Genomic DNA, 27,609 nt, shown 5'->3' with positions numbered 1-27,609 from the left:
GTGGCTCACAGCCAGTCCCCAGCTGCATTCAGTCCTTCCACAGCTCTTGCCCGCCCTGCACCCCTCCCCCTGCCCTCACTGCTCCCCAAGGAGCCTGCAGCCAGGGGAGGGGGGACACTCCCACCTCGGGCCTCTTCAGAATTATTTTGGCTACTTTTAGCTATTTAGCGGCATCCCCTTGCCCTCATGTTAACTTTAGTATTAGTTTAAGTGGTAAAAAAATTTAAAACATGTTTTTAATTAAAATTGCCGTAAAATTGGATTATTTGGGGAAAAATTTGATCATTCTTTTTAAAAAATGCCCTTTAGCAAATTGGCCCACAGTTTAACAACTGACACGTGGCTGGCTTGTGTCCACCGTATCAGGGACCTCAAGCAGGACTGCAGCTGCTGACGGCGGCTGAAATCACCCTCAGAGCCCGGGCACCAGGCGCCAGGGCTCTGAGTGCAGACCCAGCACAGCGGCCCTCGATGACCCGCCTTGGAAGTCAGGGAGTGTCACCTCACACCCGGCTGGCGGGAGCAGTCACGATGCCCCGAGTCCACAGCACGGGGACACGGAGGGCAGGCACAGTGGTGCCCAGCGCACAGCGGGTGTCCTGGGCCCTGGGGCTGCGGGCAGAGCAGAAGGAGGAAAGGCGCCCCAGGGCCTCCCGCTGCCACAGCCAGAGGCGGGTCCTGCCAGGCTGAGCACACACTCCGCCCTCCGCTCCGCCCCGCCCCCATGCGTGCACTTCCCAGGTCTGTGCAGAGGCCTGTGGCTACTTCCTCCGGAACGATGGAGATGTCACCACCCACACGCGACTGGGGCTCCGTCCCCGTCTCACTGTGACAAACACAGATGTGAGCTGCTGGATGGAAACCAGCCGTCTGTCCGTCCATCCACAGCTGGCAGGCTGGCAGCCGTCACGCCACAGGTGTGGCCTCCAGGACATGCAGATGGGACGCTCCACCTGGAGCCCAGGGCTGAAGTCTCCAAGCCCAAAGCACCACTGTCACCCTGCAACTGCACACCCCCAGGAGCCACGCTGTCATTCTGTGGTCCCTCCCAGGAGTCACGCTGTCACCTTGTGGTTCTCTCCAGGGGCACGCTGTCACCCTGTGGTCCCACCCCCAGGGGCCATACTGTCACCCTGTGGTCCCACCCCCAGGGGCCACACTGTCACCCTGTGGTCCCACCCCCAGGAACCACACTGTCACCCTGTGGTTCTCTCCAGGGGCCACACTGTCACCCTGTGGTCCCTCCCAGGAGTCACACTGTCACCTTGTGGTTCTCTCCAGGGGCATGCTGCCACCTTGTGGTCCCATTGCCAGGGGCCACACTGTCACCCTGTGGTCCCATCGCCAGGGGCCACACCGTTACCCTGTGGTCCCACCCCCGGGGGCCACGCTGTCACGCTGTGTCCCGCCCCCAGGAACCACACTGTCACCCTGTGGTCCCATTGCCAGGGGCCACACTGTCACCCTGTGGTCCCCCCCCAGGGCCACACTGTCACCCTGTGGTCCTTCCCAGGAGTCACGCTGTCACCTTGTGGTTCTCTCCAGGGGCACATTGTCGCCTTGTGTCCCGCCCCAAGGAACCATACTGTCACCCTGTGGTTCTCTCCAGGGGCCACACGGTCACCCTGTGGTCCCACCCCCAGGAACCACACTGTCACCCTGTGGTCCCACCCCTGGGGCCACACTGTCACCCTGTGTCCCGCCCCCAGGAACCACACTGTCACCCTGTGGTCCCACCCCTGGGGCCACACTGTCACCCTGTGGTCCCTCCCAGGAGTCACACTGTCACCTTGTGGTTCTCTCCAGGGGCACACTGTCACCCTGTGGTCCCACCCCCGGGGGCCACACTGTCACACTGTGTCCCGCCCCCAGGAACCACACTGCCACCCTGTGGTCCCATTGCCAGGAGCCACACTGTCACCCTGTGGTCCCTCCCAGGAGTCACACTGTCACCTTGTGGTTCTCTCCAGGAGCACACTATCACCCTGTGTTCCCACCCCCCCCAGGAACCACACTGTCACCCTGTGTTCCCCCCCCCAGGAACCACTCTGTCACCCTGTGGTCCCACCCCCAGGGCCACAATGTCACCCTGTGGTCCCACCCCCCAGGAACCACACTGTCACCCTGTGGTCCCCCCCCGGGAGGCACACTGTCACCCTGTGGTCCTACCCCCGGGGGCCACAATGTCACCCTGTGGTCCCACCCCCCAGGAACCACACTGTCACCCTGTGGTCCCCCCCCGGGAGGCACACTATCACCCTGTGGTCCTACCCCCGGGAACCACACTGTCACCCTGTGGTCCCACCCCCAGGGGCCACACTGTTACCCTGTAGTCCCCGCCCCCGGGAACCACACTGTCACCCTGTGGTCCCCACCAGGGGGCATACGGTCACACACTTGGGACAGGACTTCTCTCTTTGCAACACCAGCCCACCCAAGGAGCCTCACAAAGGTGGGGTCATGACCTGGGTTTCCAGAGACAGCCCCCTAGTGGCACCTCGCCCCGGGAGGGGGCAGCAGGGCGTGGCACACACCGCCAGGACTTACTTGACGAACTTGTCCACGTGTGACATGGAGGTCTCGTAGTTCTTCCCTCCAAACTCCTGGCAGTGCAGGGCCATGAAGTGCGGCTTGTGCGTGTGCACGACCTGTGAAGGGAAGCGCAGGACAGGCCGTTAGTGGCTCCGTGGGTCCGTGCGGCCACCCTACGAGGAAGGTGGCTGCCGGGACCAAAGGCCCCATGTGCACGACCACGGCTTTGAACGGTCTCTAGGAGTCAAACCACCTTTGTGCAGCACTCATTTCAGCTTCCCACGTCTTCCCGATCCTCAGACACGATTCGGAATTTCTTAGAACCTTCCCCAATCACTGAGAGGAATTCCCCCAGCTGTAAAAATTCAAATGTGTCAACTGCGGAGCATCCAAGTCCCACAGAAACAAACGAACCAGTTAGCGTCTCACTGCAGACACCTGGCTGCGTCCTCCACAGAGGCTATGACCCCAGCCAGCCCCACACGCTGTTGTGGGCACACGTGCCAGCACGCGGACACGCACACACCCCAGACCTGCCTGGGAGTGAGCAAAGCTGACTGCGCTCAGCGGGGGCCCACGCTGCCTTGCACACAACGTGCACACGACTGCCTGACGACCCGACATAGCAAGTGCCCAGCACCCGTGTCACCGCAGGGATGGCTGCGGCACACGGTGGTCAGCAGCAGAGGTGGTGTGGCCACGGTGCCGCTGCCCCACTACATCCAGGGGGGTCCCGGCACTGTCCCCAGGGCTGCCGCAAGCCGCGAACCCTCCCCACGCTTCTGTTCCTCGATGGTACAGGTAAGTATCCCCAGTGACATGGATGGCTGCAGAGACGCTCTCAGCAGTGTGGTCGCTGTCCAGAGGCTGTCCAGCCATCCCAGGCCCCCACCCAGCACAGGGGTCCTGACAACAACCTCAGTCACAGCTTGGACCCTGATCTCTCCCCCTGCAGTAAACCGCACCAGGCATCTGGGCATGACCCACAGGTAGCTGAGCCTGTGTTGACCAGCACACGCTCGTGGAAAGGACAGGACACTCGCTGGCCCCGCTCCCCTAGGGCGCAGGGGACAGCAGATCACTGCTGAGCTGATGAGGCATCCAGGCCACGACAGCTGGGGGCTGCGGCAGGGGCTCGTGGGACCAGAGGGTCGAGGGCAACAGGGCAGAGTGCAGGGGGCGTGTCCCCACGTCCTCAGCTGCCCATCACGCTAACTGCACTTGGCCGTGGTGGCCACGATGCTCTTTCTGGTCCTGCGCTCCTCCCCTCTCCCAGGCACTTGCCAGAAACCCGCATGATGACCTTCCCCATCCCCAAATACACCATCCCAGGGCAGGCCCCCCATTCAGTGCTCTGTCACCTGGAACCCAGCCTCAGGCACCGTTTCCTGCCCGTGCCTGGCGGCCAGCGAGCCATCAGTGGCCTCAGAGGGACGGGCCACTGTGTGCAGCCCCGATGGAAAGTGGCCACTTCTAGGAAGTGCCAGAGGGCTGGCCACGGACAGACAAGCTGGCCACGGAGAGCCAGGCCCGCAGGCCGTGCCCCATGAGACAAGTGACCTGACCACGGCCAGGAAGCGCCCCGCGGCCACAGTGGCCCCTCACCGGGTGGCTGGCATGCACGTGGCCCACATGGAGATGTGAACACACGATCGGGAACTCGGGATGCGTTCTTAAAAAGGGACACAATTCTGACCAGGAAAAGCACGGACGGCGTGCGCGAAAAGCGTCAGTACCTGATGCCAGCTGTTTGAGTGAGCTGCTCCTTGCGTGCGTGTTGTTCTTGGAGAACCGGGCTACCACAAGCCCACTAGGGTGGCCCGTGTGCCATTAAACACAGTCATGGAACATTCCCTCCCCTGACCCCACCCCTCAGTGCTCGGGGCTGGCAGGGACGGGCCCTCGGGTGCTGCACACGAGGCCGGTGGCACAGTGAGTCCCATCCAGAAGGACGCCTCTCATGTGCACCGAACTCAGGAACGCCCAAGCGACCGGGAAGCCAACCCGCCCCACAGCCCGCTTGGCAGCTGCCCCACAGGGCACCTTTCGCGGCTTCTCCAGAGGACGGTGTGCCTCACCGAGGAAGAATGACCACGATACCAACCCTGGGAATACAGCCTGGCGGGCACCGGTGTAGGCTCCCCTAGGCACTCGGCGGGAAGGGACAGCCCCGACCTCTTGGCCCCAGGGCCGCCCTGCACGGCGCACTTCCCCTTAGCGGCAGGTTCAAGCATCCTTCCCAAAGGGCCAGCCTGTTCGCACCAGCTGTGCCTGAAGCAACAGAGTTCTCCGTTCTCAGAGTTCTGACTGCGTCTGCCACCGTCCCTCGACACACAGCTCTATGTTTGCCGTGGCGTGCCCACATGGCGGAAGGCTGGGTCGGGTCCCAGAACGCAGACGGGGGCCTCAGGGCTGGCCTGGACAAAAGGGTCTGATGGGGACCCCGGCAACCCAGCAGAGTGCTCAGCCTGGAGACAGCAGCCCCCACCTGGTCCCTATCACCCCGAACCCAAAAGGGGAGATGGCTGGAGGCGCCAGGGGCTCTGGACACGTCCCTCGGTGGGCACTTGCTCTGAAAGACATCCTTGGGACGGACTCAAGCAGCAGGTACTTCGGGGGGTGTCGAGTGAGAGCACAGAGGGCGTTCCTCTGGGCCCCGGCCCCTGCCAGTCTGCATCTTTGCCCGCAGCAGCCCCTGCCCTGCCAGCTCGAGCCTCTGTTGCAAGGACACGCCATGGGGTCGTGCTGTCTGAAGATCACAGTTAGCCAAGTCCTTGGTACAGACCCAGGGCTCTGACAAGGAAACGTGCCTTCCTTTCCTTTGAAACCCACAGGCCACCTCCCTCCAGAAGGCCTCACTCGCCAGCTGGGACAGAGGTTTTGAAAGGTGCCCGACACGGGGCAGTCCCCTTCCCAGTGCGGGCTGGACGAAGTGACGACCCAGAAAGGCCGAGGGGGGGGTGGGGCGTGGAAGGCCACTGCCACTGCCCCGGCTGTGCCTCCCCCGGCCCCTCACCCTGGCCTGAGGACGCTCGCTCCCAAGGAGCCAGGTCCGAGTCCCTGCCCCAGAAACCATCTGTCTGTCCGTCTGTCCTCCCAACCATCCTCCTGCTCAAGCTGGGCCCTCCTCTCCCTAACCCTGCCGCTCCGGGCAGGGTCTGGCCACTTGACCTGCCTTCCCAGGGAGTCCCCTCTCTGCAGAAGCAGCCACCCTGCAGCCGGTCCAGGCCCAGCACCTCTTCGAGGGGCCAGGGCCTCAAATCCTCAGTCACCTCCTTTTCCGGGAAACAGTCACGCTGTGGATGCGACGTGTCCAGAGGGCCCAGGTCCTGGTCCCTCTTCCTCACCATTGGGTGCCGCAGCCCCAAATTCACAAGCGTGAGGGACATACAGGGGATCGGTGCGTGGGGTCGGTGACACAGGCCCACGAGCAGACGCGGGCCTTCCGGCCTCTGTCACAGGACCTCTGAGCCTACCCTGGAGCTCCGCGGCCTGAAGCACGCGGCCGGCCACACCCGCTGTCTCTTGGCCTCCTGTTCTGCCACTTCCTTCAGGGTCCTCGACCCACACATCCGCCCCTTAGTTTCCTGGGCCCACACACCTGTCTCACTTCTCGAGGAGGTGCTGCCGGTCCAGAGCCCTGCCCCGTGTCCGGTCCCATGCCACGCCCCACGCCACGGCCCCGCCCCTTGCCCTGTCCCAAGCCTCAGGGCCTTGCCGCACAGCCCCGCCCATGCCCCGCCCCACCTCAGGGCCTTGCGGCACAGCCCCGCCCCCACCCTGCCCCCCACCTCAGGGCCTTGCCGCAGGCCCGGCCCCCACCCTGTCCCAGGCCTCAAGGGGCCCACCCCATGCCCATGCCATCCCGCAGCCACAGCACACACTAGGTGCTGTGGTTCACCTGGATTCAAGTTCCTGAACTGCCCTCAGGCACAACAGCCGCACCCTGACAGCTGCACTTCTAAGGAAGGAAAGACCTACATTCAATACATTTTGTGCAGAAAACAATGATTTTCCAGGTTAAATTTACCATATTTGAAACTAAATTTTAACTGATCATAAGTTTAAAAAACAGCCAAATAAAGTGAGTGATATTTCTTTCTCTCTGCGACGCCGCTGACCTCCACGTGCTCAACGCAGCGACCCGAACAGGAGGACGAGCGCGCTCTGACCGCAGGCGCCGCTCCACGTCTCTGCAGCCGGCACCCCACTTTCACCGCCAGGAAGGGTGAGATGAGGAGGACCAGGACTGAAGCATCGGCGGGCACTCACCCGCGTGCGGTGGCCCCTCCACGTGGAGAAATGTGTCCGAATCCTGAATGCACACTCAGCTGCCAACAAAAGGTCACACTAGTCTACACCAGGGCAGCCTGGACTCCCCCAAAACCCTCGCGTCCAACGGACACACACTTAGAGGCCGAGGGCGGCGCCCGATTGGCCGGTGGGGGGTGGCACCCGGGACACACCCGGCCCCGGACTCAGCCTCCTCACGGGGCACAGGGTGGGCTGGGGAGGCAGGGGCGAAGCGGGCGCCACAGCGGGGCTCATGCACAGACTGCCCGCCAGGGTGACCAGGCATGGAGCAGCGTGGCCCCCCGGGAACCTGGCCCACCTGAGGACGGTCAGGGGTTCTCCGACTCGCCCCGCAGCCACTGCCTGGCTTCACACGGCGGCCCTCACCTCCACCCCAGCAGCTGCCCACGCCTCCAGAGGCAGCTCCTCTTGGAGATGGGCCCCGTGGTGTCACCAAGAAGGCCCCCCACACCCTGCGAGACTCTAGGCCCGCCTGCCCGGAAGGATTCCATGACACCTGCCCGGCCCTGGACACACAGGCCACACGTTAGGACTGGCCAGGCCCCCAGGTGCTGCCACCAACACAGGCTCTTGCAAATCCCAAAGCTACACACGGAGAGCGCACACCGTCCCTGCCCTCAGGGGACATTACGCAGAAACGCGGCATAACAGATATAAGGTCACGTGTCATTGGAAAGCTGAGTTATTAAATGACAAGACCTTTACCACGCAAAGTGTCAGGAGACACATAACGGACAGTCACACGAGGAGCCCGGCGTGGATCCACAACACACGCTCCGCTGCCGTGGGCTGCGCCACGGCCGCACACAGGCTCCCCTACACAGACCGGAGACTAACGTGCAGCCACGTTGGCGGAGCTGGCGATGAGAGGCCTCGCCCGGCGCTCAGGTGCACATGAGCCACCACAGGACTCAGAGCAGGAGGAGCCTGATGGGCCACCTGGGCCGCAGGGTCAACTCCCACACAGGAGCCACCACACCCTCGACAGCACAAACCCGTCCAGGACACGCGGTTACTGCCTAAAATGGACGGAAACAAAATACGTCTGTATCCGTGGCTTCGTGGGGACACGAAAGAACCCACACGTTGGCCACCTTGGACTCCGGACTGCTCCTGGAAGTGGTGACTGCGGACACAAGGGAGCGTCTGCCCTGCCTCTGGCGCACCGGCCATGTCTCTGGAGAGGCGGACACCCCACCAGCAGAGCAGGGACAAATGACAGGGCTGGATCGGTGGCTGGACCACGGGGGCACTCGCTAAGTAGGAGGAGAGGGGCAGACACAGCACGGCCTCAGGGGCTGCACGGATGCGCGGTCCTGGCTCCTGGCGGCCAGCGCCCGGCAGCGTGTCCCACACTTGCAGCCGCTTGGGGGGGCCCAGCACAGGGCCGGGGTGCGGCCCGGAAGGCGGGGCCTGAAAGGAGAGAGCACGCAGCAAGGAGGGGACCGCAGGGCGTGTGCCGCGGCAGGACAGACGCATCTGGACGGGACTTGCGGGGAAGAAAGGGGACAGAGAGGAGGAAGGCAGCCTCGGGCAGCTGGTGACGGAGGAGAAAGGAGGGCAGGGGGAATCGGGCTCGCAGACAGAAGAGTGCACCGTCCTTGGCACAGACAAGACAGGCTCTCGTGGCTCAGGAGCCCAGACCTGCCTGCACTTTGCTGGGAGGACAGAAGGGGGCGCTGTCGGGCTGAGAATCCACACACCCCTCGCCAAGCCCCTGCAGATGGCTCGGGAGTCCACACTGCGACGGAATTAAAGACACTCACACCACCATCTCAGAACAGGCAAAACACACGGAATCGGAACGCAACACTAAAGCAGAAATGGACCAGAAAGACAGAGCGAAGGAAATGACATTAACCTCTGGGAAGAAATGGGAAAAAAAAAAGACAAAATCCTCACAGAAAAGATGAACCAACGACAAAGCCAACAAGGGAGGGTCTACTGACAAGACAAACCACAACGAAGGGGAGAGGGAAGGGGGGACGGGGAGAGGGGAGGGCAGAGGCAGGACGGCCACCAGGTCCTGCGGGAGAAAACATCCAATCAGAACTAATCTTTACACTTATGATCCAAGGAAACTTCCCCTAAATAGAAAGAGACCTGAACTTACAACTCAGAAGGACTTACTGAGCATCTGAAGAAACTGGCCCGGAACAATCCACCCAAGACGTACCCTGGCGGGACCGCGAGGTCTCACAGGTGCACACACAACCCCGCAGGCCTCCAGGACACAGACCCGTTAACCAAATCAAAGGAAACAGGCCCACCAGGCTGGTCAGAACGAACGCGCAAACCAAGGCGGCGACGGAGGCACCTCTCTGAGAGCCTCAGTGACACAAAGTGTGACCGAGGACGCACACACCCACACTAGTGTCCTTCAAGTGTCACAGGCACAAGAATACAGTTTCAACAGACAGAAACCTAGGGAATCCTGGGTCCACCAGCCCTTTTGAGGAATCCGCTACAGCACGTGCAGGCGAACGATTTCCACGGACAGGCCACGCCGTCTGCACGGCAACAGCTCCACTGTGCCGGCGTGGACAAGAACACACACACGCACGGCGCACCAGAGCACACGGGCAAGCACCTGGATGGGACAGCCCTCGCAGAACCATCCAGGCGAAGGCTGCAGCGCTCGCCCGGGGAGCGGTCCCTGCTGCGCCTCGGGACTCTCCAGACAGCGCACGCACGGAGTGCAGCGAGCGCAGGCAGCCAGTAAGAGAAAGCGCACTCCGTCTGATTCCACGTACACAGAGATCCGGAAATTGCACGGTGATGGGCAGCGAGGGTGGCTGTGCCGGGCACAGGGACAGCGGGGCGGTCTCAGGCCGCGAGCAACCTTGTGAGCACGCGAGCTTCCCAGGGCAGACCAGCCGGCCGCTTCCGACACGCCAATTACATGCCAATTCCACCCCCATAGCCTGACAGGGAATGTTAATTTCTTCTGCGACAGTGAGAGCCACTGCAGCACACACGGGAGACAAACTACACGGCCGCGGCTACGGGGAGCCTCTGAACACGGGCTGGCTGGTCCCATCAGTGGTTCACATCAGTGATGTGATGAAATTATTAGTAATCTTCTGGGGTGTAATGACACGGTCTTTCCGAGACATGTGCTGGGACATTGATGAGTGACACGGCACAGCCTGGGTTTTGTGTCAGATGATGGGGGGGTGGGGGGGGCGGGAGGTGGGACATAACTGAAACCAACCCGGCCGAGAGCTGGAAACGCTGAGGCGAAGCGGCACTGAGGGCCCTCGCACGACTCCCTCCGCTGCATCGTTCACAGTCATCAGAATAAAAGGTCTGCCCATCACGTTCATTGGGTAACTCGGGGGGAGCAGGGCCAGAAACCCAGAGAGCGGCTCACCAACCCACCGCCCAGGGCCCATGCGCTCCAGCCCCCTGCTCCGAGCTGGGGGAGCGGGGGAACGTCCCACTGCGCCCGTGTCAGGGTGACCTTCCCTGGTCTCTTAATGGCGGGCAAGGACACAGGTTCCCCCTCGACGTCCCACCCTGGAACTCAGCTTGAAGACCACTGCCGTCTGCCGGCTCTCGTCGGGGGTGGGGGCAGGTGCCCGCGCTCAGACGCTAAATCCATCCAGGGTGCGGGCAATGGGGTCACTCAGAGGCACACACACACAAACTGAGGACTTTGCTTGAAAACAAATTTAATTATGGCACGTGATGAGAAATGCACAGTAGCTCATTAGAAAATGGTAATTTTGGTGACGTACTATGGGAATTTTCACTGATAGAAAATATTTCCTTTGTAAGCGAGTGATGCTGTGGGGTGCTTTGTGAGGCAAACGTAAGCCTTCAGTGGTAGAGTCATACATCGCTGTGGCATGGGAAGTCAGGCTGGACCATTCCAGAAAACGCCCCTCCCCCACCGCCCCATTGTGCACTCTTACCAAACATCACCGACTGACAGGTGCTACTTCTGTTGCAGTGTCCTCCTCGCTTGACAAAAAACGCCCATGGTGGTTTCAGACACAACCCGAGAACCGCTGCCCTGGGGACAGACGTGTCTTCAAGGGTCTGAGCCGCCGCTGCTCCGCCCGCTCTACAGGCAGGTGCTAACACCTGGCTCTCTGGGGCAAAGCCCTGCCTGGTCGGATGTACCTGTTCCCATGGCCTAAGCGCCCTCCCGGTGGCCCACACTGAGCTGACGTGACGGTGCCGAACACGGGCTCTGGGAGATGCTCGGCGACACTTAACGTTCTATCCTCCTACAGACACAAAAAACCTGGATCCCGTTATAAAATGTAGCAAAATCACTCAGAAGTGGTGAGTGTGGGGCCTCTGTTATCTCTGGTTTCATCAGCACTCACTCCATTACATGTTTCTAGAACCAGATTTTTAATAATGCATGTAACGGCCAACTTCCGGGTCCTGACAGTAGTGGGCTCCCCACAGCTGGCCGGGGGCAGAGTGGCAGGGTGGGTGGTGGCGTGGGCTCTCCAGGGAGCACACCTGCTTGCTTAGAGTCCTGCTCTGGGCTGCCTGAACATCCACTTCCCGGAGAGCCTGCCTCTGACAGTCACTGTGAGCATCAGTGAGGACGCTGGGGTCGGCCCGCAGCACAAGCCGGACACAGAGGAAGCCCCTTAACTAGCGGCGTGAGTCTGACGCTGCTGCACACGCCGTGGGCACAGGAGACCGGCCACGGTGGCCGTGCCAGACGAGGGAAGGAAGTCTGGACCCCAGGTGATCCTGGGCAGGGATTCCTTCGGGGCTGATGGCACAGGCACCTTGAGGGTGCACAGGAAAAAAACCCTCCGAGTTATGGGACAGCGAGCTCACGTCACTTCTGGTTGGAAAGGCATCTCAGTGCACAACACAGGGTGCGGGGAGGTGCGTGTAAGCAGCCGTAGGCCCCCGCCAGACCTGAGCCTTCACACAACCGGTCACATCCTGCCGGACGGGGACACTGGCATACCTTCACCTGGGACAGCACACAAGTCACTGCCCGAAGCGCATATTCACTTGACCAAAATTTGCCACAAAAAAAAAAAAAGAAAACTTATGATAAAAATACATGGGTTCTTTCATCAGAAGGATCAAGAAAAACATTTTAGAAAAGAGTGAATGAGAAATGTGGGCAACTGGGGCGCCTGGGTGGTTCGGTTGAGCGTCCGACTCTTGTTTTTGGCTCAGGTCATGATCCCAGGGTCATGGGTTTAAGGCTGTGTCTGGTTCTGCACTGAGTATGGAGCCTGATTTTCTCTTTCCCTCTCTCTGCCCCTCCCCCACTCACATAGGCATGCACTGGAAGGAAGGAAGAAAGGAAGGAAGGAAGGAAGGAAGGAAGGAAGGAAGGAACAAAGGAAGGAAGGGAGAGAGAGAGGGAAGGAAAGAAAGAAACGTGGGCAAAAATATGCCTAAGGAATTACACAAACACACACATGATTGCGCACACGTGGTTGCACAAACAAGTGTTCACATGTGCTCCCGCACACACACATGCTCACACATGTACATTCACACACACACATGCTCGCACACACATGCACGTTCACGCACACATACTCCTGCACACACGTGCGTTCACACACACGCTCCCGCACACACGCACATGCTCACACGCAGCAGCCACCGGCCCTCCAGACGCTGTGCAGGTGGCCCGGCCAGAAGGCAGGGGCCCAGGGCACCAGCAAGGCAGCCCCGCCCCACCCCCACCCCTGGCGGCCAGGAGTCGGCGCTAAAAATAGCAGCAGCCGCGCCGGGTTAGGCTTTCTCGGAGAGGAGCATCTGAGTGACCTAAAAAGGAATTACATCCTGCACACAGGCCAGTGGAAGCCTGATGGCCAAGATAAGGGGCAGAAAGGGGACAAAAGAATTCCCGGAGGGAAAAGTGACCGCTATTTGCCAAGTCTGCGTGGAGACGCGCTCACCTCGAAGCCCCCCCCTCCCTCGAAGCCCCCCCCTCCCCCGGGGCTGTGCCGGGAGGGGGCGGAGGCCAGGGGCCCGCCCCCAGCTGCCCGCCGCCCTGCCTGGCGGCCCTCCCGGAGTCCACGTGGGGGCCGGGCCACCAGCAGGCATTTCCTCCCGCCCGCGGCCCCGCAGACCGCCGCAAGCTCCCGCGGCCTCGCCAGCGGGCTGCGCCGCCATCGGCCGATGAGCGAGGGGCCTTCGCGGCCCTGTGTGAGGCCGGACCCCGGCTCCCCGTCCAGGATGGGTCTGGCCCGGCTGCCGTCCCAAGGCACGGCGCCCGAGTCTCCTCCGGGCGGCCCCGACCCTGCCCGGCCCACAGGTGACGGCAAACGCTGAAGCCGCCGCTCTCGGAGGCCGTCAGCGCGGGAACCTGCTCCTGCTACAGCGCCGTTCAATTTTAATAATACCCGTCGCTTTGGGACATGAAAGCTCCACTCGAACCGCCTGCTTTTCACTTAAGAAGCACTCTGCCCCGACTTGGGGTGGGGGTGGTGGTCGGGGGAGGGGGAGGGAACAGAATCAAACCAGGTCCTTGGCAGATGCGGGAAGGCCTCCAGACCGCTTCCCACACACTCGCCTGGCCTCACCCTGAGCACAGGGGTCAGTGGTGGCCACGGTCCCACGGTCACGGCACGAGACCCCTGGGCACCCCATCTGGAGACCTCCTTCCCAAGACCCACCCACCACGGAAACTGCCACGAGGCCCCTCCTTTGAGCCATTTCCAGCCGGCGAGGGACTGTGGTCACGGGGTCCGAGAGGGTCCCTGGGGGCCATACCGGGCTCTGGCCCTTCCCTCAGCTGCCCTCCCGTCCCTCCTGCCCCGTCCCCCCACCCAATGATCATCTCTCCCCAGCCCTGCCCCTCCCAACCTCCCCAGTCCCCCTAGGGCAGATGGTCTGTCCTGAACTCCAAGTCCACACCCTCCAGAGGCCTGGCCGGCAGGACCACCCTGTGCCCACCCCAGGAGCCGGCAGGTTCTCCGGTCTCCTCTCCGGTCTGGGCCCTAAGGACTCCTCGGGACAGTCGCTCACCAGCGCTGCCGGGAACCCCGGATCCCAGAGCCAGGCAACCAAGGACTCCCCTCTCTTACCAGGTTTGCGGGCCTCACCCCTGCCCGCCGGCCCGGCCAACCTCTCCTTCCTCACGTACCCCCACAGCAGGCGGCTGGCCCTTGACCCGGAGGGCCTGGGTCCCTCCTCCTTCCCCTGCCTGCTGCCAGGAAGCCACACCCAGACCCCTTCCGACAGCTGCCCTGCCTCGTGGACTCCGGCCACCCATCCCTCGAACCGCCGCCCCTTGCCCTGGCGGGACCCCTCGCCCCGGGCCTCCCCGCTGAGTGGCCGGCTCCACCTTCGGCACCGCAGAGGCTGGGACTCCCATCCTGCAGCCGGGTCCCTTTGGCGCATCTCCTGACCCCTTCGTGCCTCAGCTTTCTCACCTGTAGAGTGGGGCCCAGCACAGCTGTGATCTGGGGAACAAGGGCCCAGCCCGGCCGGCAGCGAACACCTACCACTCAGCGGCCACCGCCGAGTCTGCGCCATCGATCCCCAGAGACCGAAGGAAGCAACCGAAGGAACAGATCACCTGGGATCCCACGGCTAACTGCCGTCTGCACATGTGCATGTCTGTGCCGAGCCGGACACGGTAAACCACGTCCCAGGTCACTCTGTCAGGGCCACCACAGCTGTGCCACGGAAACCGACGGTGCCAGACCACCTCCGGTGGCCCTGAGGTGAGCGGCAGGGCCTGGTGGTGCCGGGATGGGCCTCCGCGGCTGTGAGTGAGGGTCTGCGCTCCCCGGCCCACCTAGGAGGGGAGTGGGCACCGGGGTCGGGGCAGAGCCACTTGGAGGCTCTCACATCCGTGGGCGCCAGAGGCTGGATGGGTCCTCTGTCACTGTCAGCCGCAGAACTGATGCGCGGCTCTGGTGGGCGGGGAGACGGGACAACCCGCCGCGGTGGTGTGCAAAATGCACCTGGGCACGTGGCAATGTGCTGCGGACAGAAGCCACGCGGGAGGTGGCGCGAAGGGACAGAGGGCGTCCCGCCAACTGTGCTGGTTACGTGTTAGCGTCGGGACATGCTGGGTTGAATGAAACGTTATTAGACTTGATCTCACCTATTCTTTTTCCTGTTTGAACACGGCTCCTAGACAGTGGGATTTTGCACGTAACTCTCAGGACCTTTCTGTCGGGCAGCACAGGGCTCAATCCTACGAGATAGATTTTGGCCACTTTTCTATTGTAGTTTTTCAAGTTCTCCTTCATTTGTAAGAGCTCTTTACAGAATTTTTAAAAACTGCAGTTTTATTGAGTCACATCCATCACTCTTTTCCTCAGTGGTCCTTCAACCATTTGGAGCTCAGAGAAGCCAGCCCCGTGCACCCAGAGAGAAGACGACAGTAAGCGTGGAGCACATGGCTGGGCGCACTGTGGCCCAGCAGTTCACGGCAGCCTGGTGGCCAGGACGGCACCACGGGCCAGGCCGTGTTCACAGCACCCCAGCAGTAATAACTCTGTTCTCCTTACAAGACCCCCAGGTGCGGGGACATGACCCCCAGGTGTGGGGACAAAACCCCAGGTGCAGGGACACCCAGGTGCGGGGACACGACCCCAGGTGCGGGGACACGACCCCAGGTGCGGGGACAAGACCCCAGGTGTGGGGACACGACCCCCAGGTGCAGGGACATAGACCCCCAGGTGCAAGGACACGACCCCCAGATGCGGGGACACAGACCCCTGGACGAGACCCTAGCCCCACGCAGGACTCCCACCGCTCACTAGGACTCGGGGGGGTGCTTCCCTCCCACTCCCCAGCAGGCAGCTACTGGCTGGGCTTGGCCAACTCCTAATTGTGACAAATTCTAATTCGTCAGTGTTTTTCTCTTATGAGTTGTGCTTCGGTGTGTCTAAGAAATCTTTGCCTAATTCAAGGTCACAGAGATGTTCTCCTAAGTTTTCTTCTAGGACTTTTATAATTTTGGTTTCATACTCAGGTCCACAGCTGACTTTAATCTGCTTGCGGTGCAACGTATAGAAAACGTGCTGCTTTCTGCGTGTGGACGGACGAAGGCCCACTTTCCCAGCACCGTGGGCTCAACGACACCCTTCCTCCGATCAACAGCCGTCAGCCCCGGTCGATCACTTGGCCATATTCCTGGCTCTACTTTGGGATCTCTTTTCTGTTCCATTGGTCTGTAGCTCTGTCCTTTTGCCAGAGTACTGTCCTGGTGGCTGTAACTTTACAAGAAATCATGAAATCAGAGTGTGAGTCCCTCAACTTTTGGCTACTCTAGTTCCTCTGCTTTTGCACATAAAATCTTAGACCTACTTTGTAGACTTCTCCCGAAACACCACCCAGAGGTCTGGAGTGGAACTGCACTGAACGGGGGCTCGGTCAGAGGGGGGTCACCACACTAGCATCACAGCGTCTCCATGACACAAACACAACGTGCCTCCCCGTCCCTTCACGTGGTCTCTGGCGTCCTTCGTACCCGGCTCACGGGCCTCTACGCGCAGGTGTTGACGCCGGTACGTTTACGTCAGGCCCCTCCTCTGTCAGCGCCGCTTAAGGCTCCAACCGTTCGTGGCCAAGGGGACAAAGATGTCTCCGCAGAGTCCTGGCACACTGGCAGCAAATGCGCTGACGCTAGTAAGGTTCCCGTGGACCCTCTGTGAGCCTGTGAACCGCAGTCGTATCTTCATCCACACGGGGACTCTCAGTTCCTTCTCTCAGATCGGCCCGGCCAGGACCCTCGGGACCACACTGAACAGGGGAGGTGACACCAGGCGTCCCTGCCCTGCCATCGGGCATGAGGTCAGCCATGGGCTCTAAAGACGCCTTCACGGGCTGAGAGGTCCCCTCAGTCCTTAGTTTGCTGACAGTCTGCATGAGACGTGGTTACAGAATTTTGCCAAATGCTTTCTCTGCACATATTGAGATGATCGCGTGGCTTTTCTTCTTTAATCTGTTGACATGGTAAACTTTATCTATCGATTTCTGATCTGTTCCTTAGTGACGACGCATTAACTTTGTCATCCGCTGTGCCTGTGTGTGTGTACCCATGTGACACGCTGGTACACGCTGCTTCACACATTCGGTGCTAAAGTTTTATATTTTGCATTTATTTCAAGGGAGACGTTGGCACATGTACCTTCATCACGTAAAGCCTCTGCCTGCCTTGGTGCTCTGGTGACACTCGTGTCACGGGAGTGAGGAAGCATCGCCCGGGCCTCAATATCTCTGAAAGTTTCTGCAGAATTGCCACTGCGTCTTGCTTCAGTGTTTGACAGAATTCACCACTGAAACCACGCGGGTCTGGGGTTTTTTGTCCCAAAGTGGTGGGCAAAGTTTAATTTAACAGATAGAGGACCACCGAGTTCACGTACTTCTTGACTGTGAGCTTTGATGCTCTGTTTTTCCAAAAACAGGCAACTCTCACATAAATCTTTGAATTTATTAGCATGAAGTTGCTCACTGATATTCCCTTATCTTTCTAATGCCTGCAGGGTTGTTAGTGACGATGCCCCATGTCAGATCTCTGAAATTGGTGATTTTTATCTTCCACCTTCAGAAATGAGATAGAGAAAAGCAACTTAAACCCAAAATAATCAAAAGAAAGCAAAACATAAAAAGCAAAAAAATCAACAAATGAGGAAAAGAGGAAAACAACAGATGCAACCCGTAAAACCCAAGGCAGGTTCTCCGAGACGGTGAAGCTGGCGATGCTCCAGCTCCAAACGCCTGCTTTCTCCTCACTACGGGTCCCGCTTGCCCGCATCCTTGCCTGTCTGGTCATCTCCGGTCGGCTGTAAGCAATGACCGCACCCTCCACCTTGCCGGGGCCTGCCTGGACGCCCCCTCCGGTGGCGGGGGGCAGCCGCAGGGCTGACCCTCCGTGGTCACTGTCCAGCCTGTGGGCTGGGCCTGAAAACCACAGTTTTGTGTCTCTTTTCCGGTTTTGGAGGTAAGTTTGGTGCCCGCTCCTGCAGGTCACCTGGAGGCAGGACCGCTCCGCACATCCATCTTAGAATCATCCTCCGGAAAACGTGTGAAAGACGTTGACACGGCCAACAGATTCGCAAGTCCAGAGTCCGGCTGAGCTCCCATCTGGGCCACCTTGACCTTACTGACCACTGAGCTGTTTTACGATTCTGTCAATTCTAAATCCTGATAACAATGCAAATGACTCTTGACCACAGGAACAAGGTGTCTGGTGGAAAGAACTGATTACTGGCCTGTTTTCCATCTCTTAGCAAATAAACTCACTCAGCTGCTAGAAGAATCTGGGTTTGCTCTGGGGAGTCTTGCTTGAAGCAGGTCTAACTTCTCATCTTCTCTCGCTAATAAATAATACTTATTACTGCAATTTAAAACATCTTCAACACTTGTTCAATTTATATTCGTATGAGAGCCATTGTATCTGTGTTACAGTTTATCTACACCATTACAATAAACTCGAAACAACCTGGGAATCCATCAACAGAACGGTGACTCTAAAAAGGCTGGTGTGTCCAGTTAACGAAATCCTCTGAAGCCATTAAAACAGGGAGCGTGCATTCACTCACACAGAAAGATCTCCCGGCTCAGCTGTAACAACACATGTGCCTGCAACCTGCTAAGGAGGTCGCCCTCTCCTCCGGGCACACAGCTGGTGAGACACGCGTTAGGGCGTGTGCGTCAAGCCGGAGGCAGAACGGGCTGGGGGTATTTATTCACACTTTCTGCTTTGTGCAATTTCCCCAGACTGTTATTCAAGAAAGAACTGTTGAGCACACACCCCACGTGCCCGACACACTCCCAGTGCTCAGGACAAGCATGAGCGGGATGGCAAAGAGCCTACGTGCAAGCACACTACCATCACACAGGGGAGGAAAGTTAAAACCGACTTCCCGGCAGCCTCGCCCGCAGTTTGGAGGGTCAGGGGTAGAGCAGGCAGCACGTCTGGGCACGGCCTCCTCAAGAGCTTTCCTGAGAACCCCACCAACAGGGGCCTGCACCCCCAGCCCCAGACAGGCGATGTCCTTCCCAGCACCATCCCTGGACCACCCACGGGGCTTTCCGGCTGTCTCTTCAGTGTGACAGACGCTCCCAAGGGCGTGGCCCCCTAGCACCTGGCCCGCCGGCCGGCCCTCCCACACTGTGGCCCCTCTCTCTCCTTACGGGGGCAGTAATGTCATCGTGGGCCCGCCGCGTGACCTCATCAACCCTATTCCCCTCGCAAAGGCCCCACCTCGAACACTATCCTCGGGGCAGGAACTTGGCGGGGCACAAAGATCCAGGCCATGACGTGCAGCCCGCATTTCCAGGGGGACAGATCAATATGCACCCAACGGACACAGACTGCAAGTTCAAGCTCAGATGAATCCACAAAGCACAGCAAGAGTAAGGGGAAGCCAAGAGAGTGACCAGGAGGGGCCTCTCGGGGGAGGTGGTGGGGGGTGACAAGGACAAGAACCGGGAAAGTGGGGGCAGGGGAGAGAGTGGGGGCAGGGGCGTGCATGGGGCGGGAAGGCTCGGAGGGCCAACTTAGAGCAAGCACAGAGGCCTGAAACACCCAGCGTGTCTGGAGACAGCGCAGAGAAGGCCACGAGTGGACCCTAGGCTCTCACCCAGGGGGACCAGAAGCACAAAAGGTACCCAACCAGAGTTACGGCCTCAGGGAGCACCCTGCCGCTTACAGAGAGCAGAATGGGGACGTGGCCGGGCCCTGGGGGAGGCTCTGGGTGGGCCGTGAAGGGGTCACAAGGCCTGCTGCTGGCATGGAGGTATGGAGGTAGATGAGAGCAGGGATTGGCCCCTGTACTAGAGCCCGTGCACCCCAACAAGGGGGAGACCGGTGTCACCGGCCACAGGACCAAGAGTCTGATGCTCAGGGAGACAGGACCGGGAGGGGCGTGGGGAGGCCAGCAGGGGTGACACCAGGCTGTGCACCTTCTGGAAGACTGACCACCTCTCTGGTGCCAAGGCCACACTCAGGACCAAATATGTAAAAATCCTGGATGCCAAAAGCATCGGAGGCCCATCAAAACTAAGGACGGAAACGCCAGCAATATTTCTCTCGTCCCCTGCTTTTTTATGGTGATGTGTTACAGAAAAAGGAAAATTAATCCAAGGGTTCTAAAAGGCACAGGGGTCGTATTCAGTTGTGTTTACAAAAGCAGCTTATCAAAGGCTCCTTTAAAAAATGGCTGCATAACAGAAACTCCAGGATTAAACACTTTTTAAAAAGGCAGGGACCCAGAGGCGCCTCGTCCCTGAATGCTGGCCCGGCGCACTGGCCTGGGCTCTGGCGGGACCCACTCCCTCTGCACTCGGGCCAGCTGGCTGAGCACCTCACTGCCCAGGTCAGCCCAAAATGTGTTGGGGGACTCCCGTTTAATTCTTCTAAGAACCGTCACTGAGGGTCGCCTGGGTGGCTCAGTCGCTTACGCATCGACTTCAGCTCAGGTCGTGGTCTCGCGGTCCGTGGGTTCGAGCCCCACGTCGGACTCTGTGCTGACAGCTCGGAGCCTGGAGCCTGCTTGGGATTCTGTGTCTCCCTCTCTCTCTGCCCCTCCCCTGCGTGCACTCTCACACTAAGATGAGTAGATGCTAAAAAAAAAAAAAAGTGTTTTTTCAAATAAGAAAGAAAGGAACTGTCACCGGAATCTCTTCCTTCTGAGGAGACCTCTGCACACAAGCCGGGAAGAATGGCACCTCCACGTGCACACCGTGGCTCTCGATCCCCTTTCTGTGAATAAAGGCTCAGCACTCTGGACACCAGGTGCTCTGGCAACAGGCTGCCTGCCCCTCTGGGTTCTGGGTCCCGGGTCCCCAGTTCCGGAAACAGCCCAATGTGGCTGTGTGCAGCGAGGAGGCTCAGACAGGGGGAAACACCTGTTGGTCTGTGGTTTTCCAGGGGTCACAGTTCACAGGAGGGGCAGCTGCCCGGCCCCGAACTCCCTCTCAGACCACTGGTACCCGGCTGCCACGGCAGTGGTGACTGGTGGCCCCATCACCAGCAGAGTAAGAAGGGCAAAGTTTGCACTGGAGTCCAGTTTGGGGCCTGTCGGGTGGCATCTCGCCTCCCAGGGGCCTCTCTGCGCGCCAGGAGCCAGGACGGCAGCTCGCTGGCCTCCCAGGACGTGCGCCTCCCCGATCTCACGCTCTATACTCCTCCCGCCCCCCACCCGGGGCCCACCTCTGAGAAATGGGCGCTGTAGCTTTCACGGGGCAGCCGCTCCGGCCAAAATGGACACAGACCCAGGGAGCCAGGGAGCCACAGGAGGACACCACAGGCAGCAGGGGCCCTGGGGCCTGTCCAGCCCCCGAGAGGCCAGCGCTTGGCCAGGAAGGGCCCTCGCTTCACCTGCTCGGCCGGCTTCCCGCCCGGAGCGGACACTGGCAACAGCTGGGCCAGGGCTGGGCCTGGGCCGGAGGTCCCTGGGCAGGGCAGAAGGTTAGAGGGGCAGGGCGGAGAGCCCACCAGCCCCACCTCACTGCCAGAGACCCTCGCTGACGGCCTCCCACCCGCTCACCCCACGGGCTGCTCCTTCCAGAGGTTCCCTGGTGTCCCCGGGGTCGGCCTTCCATCCCTGCCGAGAACCAAGCATGACACGCGGCGGACAATTCGTGCGGGATGGGCGAGGGAGGGACCCCACCTCCAAACACCCCAGAAGGACGCACCTCGCCGGACGGGACAGCAAGGGACGAAAAGGGCTGTCCGAGGCTCTGCCCTCCCGTGCCTGCGGCCCCACGATCTGCCACCACCCGCCGCTGCCCCTTGGGCCTCTGGTAGATGGCTCGGCACCAGCAGAACCAATGCGCGACCGCCCTCGACACCCCGAAGGGACGGCGGGAGCCCGGGGCCGGCACCTTGCCCAGGCAGGCAGGACACAGCCCGTGCCCACGTCCATCGGCTGCTGTGCCCTGCCCCTGCCCCTCAGCACCTCGGATCTCAGCCTGCCGGACCCCAAGGCCAGGAGGAAGGGGAAGGGGGGCCCAGGGCCATCCCCAGCATCTCCTGCTGTGTCCTGTTCACACGGCACAGCCGCGGGCTCAGCAGAGCTGCAGGAGGGCAGGGGACAGGGGCAGGGGACCGTCCCCCAGCTGCCCCTCCCCCAACGCCCCACCTGCGCCACCCTCCTCCAAGCTGCCCTCGGAGCTGTGGACCCCCTCACACCCTGGCAGGGCCAGTCGCCCACGGCCCTCACCGAGCTGGACGCCTGGCCACTCAGCTCCTCTCACCCACAAGGTCTCCCCAGGCATCCCGTGCCTCGGAGTGGCCTCTCCAACGTACTACCTGGGGGGTCCCACGTGTACACGTGCCACGGGCTCAACTCCGCTGCCACCTGTCATCCGGAAACACCTGAGCTTCCCCTGGCCCCCTGGCCACGCTAGCCACCCGTCTGCTCACACAGCACGCGCCCTGGGAGCACAGCCGTCTGTCCGCCGCTTCCAACCCACCCCCGAGCATCCGGAACAGAATTCGCGCCGACCTCGGGCTCCGCCAATACCTGTTCAATGCTCGGTGCCAGCACCTGGCCCCTCACCCGGCAGCGCCTCCCCCTGAAGCCTCGGACCCGGGTCCTGCCACACCCCGGCCCAGACCCCACCGTGGCCTCCCACGTGGCTTTGCCGCCTTTATGCTGCCACCAGAGGACCCTCCTGAGAGGTACCCTAATGTCCCCAGAAGCTCCCAACGCCCCCCCCCCCCCAGCCATGCGGAGACCCCCACCCGGAGGGAGAGGAATCGGAACAGGGGCCTCCACGGAGGCACGTGACGCCCCGCACAGCCAGCCCCAGGACAGCCCCAGCCCGCACCCGACCCGGACACAGCACGGTCTCCACAAAGAGCAGGTACTCACGGCACAAACAGGCCATCTGAGAGGCACGCGGTCACGGCACCTCTTACCTGATAGAACTCCCGCAGCCAGTTCTTCTGCAGGTTTTCTGGCTATAAATTAGGAAGAGAAAAAGAAAACACAGTCAGATCGTCGACACATCCCCAAAGAGCCACGAGCAGACGCTGGGGTGGTGAACACCATCTCACGGGCCTCACTGTGGGGCCCGTGCTGGGGGGGGGGGGGGGGGGGGCGTCCACATGGGGGACCTCCCACCCCCCAGGAGGGGGCCTGGCTCTCAGTCCCCGGGGACCAAACTCGCCAGGCAACAGGCAGGCCCCGCAGTGCCGGGCGTCCACGGCCGACCCTCAGCCCTGCTCTGTCCCCATGGGGTCATGGGGAGGGACGGTCCACAGCCGGACCAGTGTCTGCACAGGACGGCACAGCACCCCAGCAGCTCCCACCCTCAGTCAGCGAGCCCCCCAGACTCCGTCATCTCCCCGGAGGGGCAGCAGGGAGGACACCGTCCCAAAAAAAGCGCCCGGGGCGGGTCTGGGCAGCACGAGCACCAGGTGCATGGAAAGGCGCGTCGTGGGCCGTCGGGGACAGCCAGGCCCACCCAGCAGGCCCCCTGCGCACCCCCCGCGGCGGATGCAGAGGAGCCGGAGCCCCCAGGTGCTGCGGGAAATAGTCCAGCGGGTCCCTAAAGCGCGAATCAGAGTCTACACGTGATCCAGCAAAACGCAAACAGCCATCACAGAGAAACGGGCACCGACACCGGGGCAGCGGTCAGAGTCGCCAAAAGGTGGACACGGCCCAAATGCCCACGCGCGGATGAACGAATGAGCAAAACACCGCCCATCCACACAAATGACTGCGACTCGGCCTTAAACAGGAAGGAAGCTCGGCCACCCGCTACAGCACAGCGACCCTCAAAAACACGTGCCACGTGGGAGAACCCGGACACAAAAGGGAAGTAACACGTGACTCCACCTTCAGCACGGTCCGCGCAGACAGGAAGCGGACCGTGGCCAGGGGTGGGGGTGGCCGCTGCTGGGCACGGGTTTCCCCATCACGGGGTGATGGACACGCTGTAACGTGGACCGCGGTGGTGGCCGCAAACTCGGGGAGTCCACGCACTCTCCCACCGCCCGAACCGGCGACACCGTGAGCCCCGGGCTACGTGGCCAGAGCAAGGGGGGCCTCCCGGGACGGGGGCCCGGACACGCGGCCGGGCCCCAGCAGTCCTGCCGGTCCCCAGTCCCGGCACGGACGAAAGGGCCGCGGGCAGGCCGTCCACTGACGGGATGACACGGCCACCTTCCAGTGCAAGTGCTCCCGGGCGCAGAGGAGGAGACCACGCAGCTGCACGACCCGAGGACCGGATCGTGGCCAGGACCCAGCTCCCGACGCCGCTCCTGAGGACAGAACACCAGCGTGCAGAGCGCGGCGTGCGAGCCAAGGGCCACCCTCCGGTTTCTTCACTTCTGATATGCTTACGGTCACCACACGTTACTTTCGTATTTGAGGGGTTTTTAAGTTTGCTTATTTACTTTGAGAGAGAGAGCAGGAGGGGCAGAGAAAGAATCCCACGCAGGCTCTGTTTTGTCAGCACGGAGCCTGACGCAGGGCTCGATCTCACGGCTCGCGAGTTTGTGACCTGAGCCGAGACCAAGAGTCGGACGCTTAACCGACTGAGCCACCCAGGCGCCCCTACTTTCGTAATTTGTAACTTCGTGTTCAAAACTTGAAGCAGAGACCGTGACGGCTCTCGGACGCGGTGCAGCATGCTAACCACCGGCCGCTACAAGCCACCGTGAGAGGCGAATGGGGAAAACCGCGGAGGGCACGACGGCGGCCCCCCGGGCCCCTCCTGCAGCAGCAGCTGCTACCGACGGGCCGGGCCGGGCCGAGAGCGACGCTTCAAACACGCCTCGACGTGCACGCACACCCACACCCACACACACCCACCCGCGCGCGGTGGCCCCAGGGCTGGACGGTGTGGCCCACAGGACGCTCCCACTGACACAGGGACCGGCACTGTCGGTGGAACCCTCCACGATCATAGACTTGCAGCAGCCAAATTCACACTTGAAATGTGGTTCCTGTGGCTAAATCGCTGCATTTTTAACATCACTTAATTTTAAACCGCACACGTGGCTGGTGACGTTCGCGGGCAGCACGGCTCCACGGAAGCTTCGAGGTCCCTGCTCTGAAGCAAACATAACGCTGACACATATACATGATGAGACGGCGCACACAGAAAGGGAGGAACGTCTCACCCACCCCACCTGTGACGATCAGCACAGACACCCACGCTCAAGGAGTGTGACAGCACATTAAAGGCTCACCCCTCACAACCAACCGCATGGACTATCCCGCGAATGCACAGAAGGCTCCACCGGGAAAGCGGCCGAGGCAACTGGCCGACCAGCAGCTCAGAGAAATCGGCCGATTCTCGTGACAGGTAACGGGACAGCCGGGACCCCGGTCCAGCCGCAGCCACACGGGCTTGCAAGTCCCGCTCCGGGCATCACGCCGGCATCTCCTGGACCTGCCAGGGAGCTGGAGCGGGCAGCAAAGCACCACCCCGGAGCCCAGACAGACAGGAGAACACTCGAGTCGCGGCGCAGACCTGCTCTCCCAGAGAAGATGATGGAACCAAAGCCTAGTACCAAGGCGCCAACGGTCAGCTGTGACCTGCGGGAAGCCGGGCACGGACGAGTGTATGGAGAAGCCCTCGGGACCACGTCGAGGAGGCCCCACGCTGTGGTGGGTTCTCCCTCCAGGTAGCCCGGCACGTACTCATGGTCTAGGTTGGAGAAGATCCCTGGAGAAAGACCCCTCCTGGCGCCAGCCGGGGGACGGGGGGAGCAGCCTCGGTGAAATACACCCAGTGCCCTCTCCACACCGAAAGCACGCCACGCCGGGGAAGGGGGGTCACCCGGGCCCAGGCCACCCCTGGAAAGGGCGCCTCCCCCCAACCTGCCTGCCTACGGCCCCGAAGGAACGGGGGAGGAGTCACAGTGCAGGGACACAGGCGCAGCCACAGTCCGAGATGGGCCGCAGACCGCGGGGCGCTCCCCACCCCCACGCCGTGCCAGCACAAGGCAGGGCTCCGGCGCAAGAGGGCGCGACACAGACCGCCTGTGAGCTGCCCTCACGGAGCCCCCGGGACACAGGCGAGGGCACCGGGGGACCACGAAGCCTCCGACGCCATGGCCGCGGCACGCCGTAAACACGGCCCAGGGCCACGTTAACAGAAGGCCTCAAGCGACCTCAGCCCCTGGGACCCAACGCTTCAAGTCCAGCTCCCGGCAAAAAACTACCAGGCTGCCTAACAGGCGAGGGGAAAACAGTGCAAAGACGCAGAAAATGCGTCTGAGTCCCTCTCGGCTGGGACTCCGATTCCGGAACGCCAGAAAGCAAGCGCAGGGCACACGGAGGGTGCTGACGGACAGCCTGGAGGGCACACGGGGACGGACGGCCACGCGAGCAGCGCGGCGGAAGCTCTAAGAACGCAAAGCAGACGCTAAAATCAAACCCACTGTAACAACATGAAGAATGCCTCCGGCGGGCTCATCAACACGCCGCACACGCGGAGGGAGCGAGCCGCGAGCTAGAAGACCCGTCAGCGGAAACTTCCAAAACATAACGCCGAGAAGAACACTGACAAAAGGACAGAACGTCCAGGAATCATGAGACGATCTCACATGACGGGGTTCCAGGAAGAGCCAGAAAAGAGAGTGGAAAACACCTGCAGGGTCCTAAGGACCGAATTTTTCAATGAAGGACAAACACCAGACACAGACGCTCCCTCGCAGGGAGAGCACTTGGTGCCACACCCCCCAGAACGGCTACTCGCAGGCACACAGGATCCAACGTGCACCAAGCCGGGGACAGAGAGCATCTGAAAAGACGGAGGAAACGGGAACCCGGGCCGGATCATGGCGACCTTCCCGACAGCGACGCGAGCAAGCAGGCAGTCGTGCGGGAAGCTCCCCGCGGTGGGAGGGAGCACCAGCCACCCAGGACTCTGCATCCAGCAAAACCATCTCTCAAAAGCCAAGTTGAAATAAAGGTGTTCTCACCTGGGAAAACTCATCACCAGGGGACAGGCCCTAAAAGTAACGTTTTAAAAAGTTCTCCAGGGAGAAGGAAAATTATACAGATTAGAAGAGTGGATTCGTTGGGGCACCTGGGTGGCTGTCGGTTGAGTGTCCGACTCCAGCTCAGGTCACGCTCTCGCGGTCCGTGAGCTCGAGCCCCGCATCAGGCTCTGTGCTGACGGCTCGGAGCCCAGAGCCTGCTTCGGATTCTGTGTCTCCCTCCCTCTCTGCCCCTCCCCTGCTCTGTCGGTCTCTGTCTCTCTCTCCAACATAAATAAACATTAAAAAAATTTAAAAAAGAAAAGAGTGGATTCGCATGAAGAAAAACGAAGAAATAAATGAAACTTCTTCAATAAACGTCTGCAACCATTAATGTCAAGTCAACAGACCAGGAAGTGCCTGCACGCGCCCCACCCCTGTGCTCCCCGAGAACCCCTCCCCGGGGAGTCTGGGTGCCCGTGGAAATGATAAGATGTCACTCCCCTGGTCAAGGGACACCAGTGGCAAAGGTGGAAGGATTCTGCAGGTATAATTAAACCCCAAGATTAGTTGATCTTAAGTTCATCAGAAGGGGCGTTATCCTGGGTGGGTCTGCCCTTATCAGATGTCAGCTGGGCAATTTTCCAAGAGGCTCTAAAGGTCGGGGAGGGGAGGCCGAGCACTGGCTCTCTGCGGCCCGCCCTCACCTCTGCCGCAGCAAGGTGCTGACGTGGGCCAAACCCGGGGCGGTGCACTTCCCTCCAGATGAGGGCGGGCCCCCCCCCCCCCCCCCGCTCGGCTGAGCCCCCCCCCAGAACCGAGAGGCGGGGCCGCTGTGGAAGCCTGCACTTGTGCTGCTGTCACACGGGCAGAAAACTGACACACGTCCTCCGTGTTACGAACACGGGCGG

The 27,609-nt window shown here is 61.0% G+C and overlaps 1 protein-coding gene and 1 long non-coding RNA gene across 7 annotated transcripts in view; one reads left to right on the top strand and one right to left on the bottom strand.

Moving 5' to 3' along the window:
• INPP5A (inositol polyphosphate-5-phosphatase A) overlaps positions 1–27,609 on the bottom strand; it is a 172,918-nt gene that overhangs the window by 105,463 nt on the left and 39,846 nt on the right. For 5 of the 6 annotated variants that reach the window (XM_045040897.1, XM_019814033.3, XM_019814032.3 and 2 more), the window contains exons 2-3: positions 22,682–22,723; positions 2,548–2,648 (exon numbers count right to left, since the gene is read on the bottom strand). In XM_045040897.1, the coding sequence (XP_044896832.1) occupies positions 2,548–2,648; positions 22,682–22,723 (143 nt within the window). The remainder of the gene's footprint in view (positions 1–2,547; positions 2,649–22,681; positions 22,724–27,609) is intronic. The other variant, XM_019814035.3, reaches the window with a different exon arrangement.
• LOC123380968 lies at positions 13,301–18,485 on the top strand. Its single transcript, XR_006587458.1, has 3 exons — positions 13,301–14,519; positions 15,126–15,325; positions 15,782–18,485. It is a non-coding gene; the product is annotated as an uncharacterized LOC123380968 (long non-coding RNA).

Source organism: Felis catus, chromosome D2 (assembly GCF_018350175.1).
Source record: "Felis catus isolate Fca126 chromosome D2, F.catus_Fca126_mat1.0, whole genome shotgun sequence".
Lineage (NCBI taxonomy): Eukaryota > Metazoa > Chordata > Mammalia > Carnivora > Felidae > Felis > Felis catus.
Note: the sequence above shows the minus strand (reverse complement) of the source record. Positions and strands in the feature narration are given on the sequence as shown.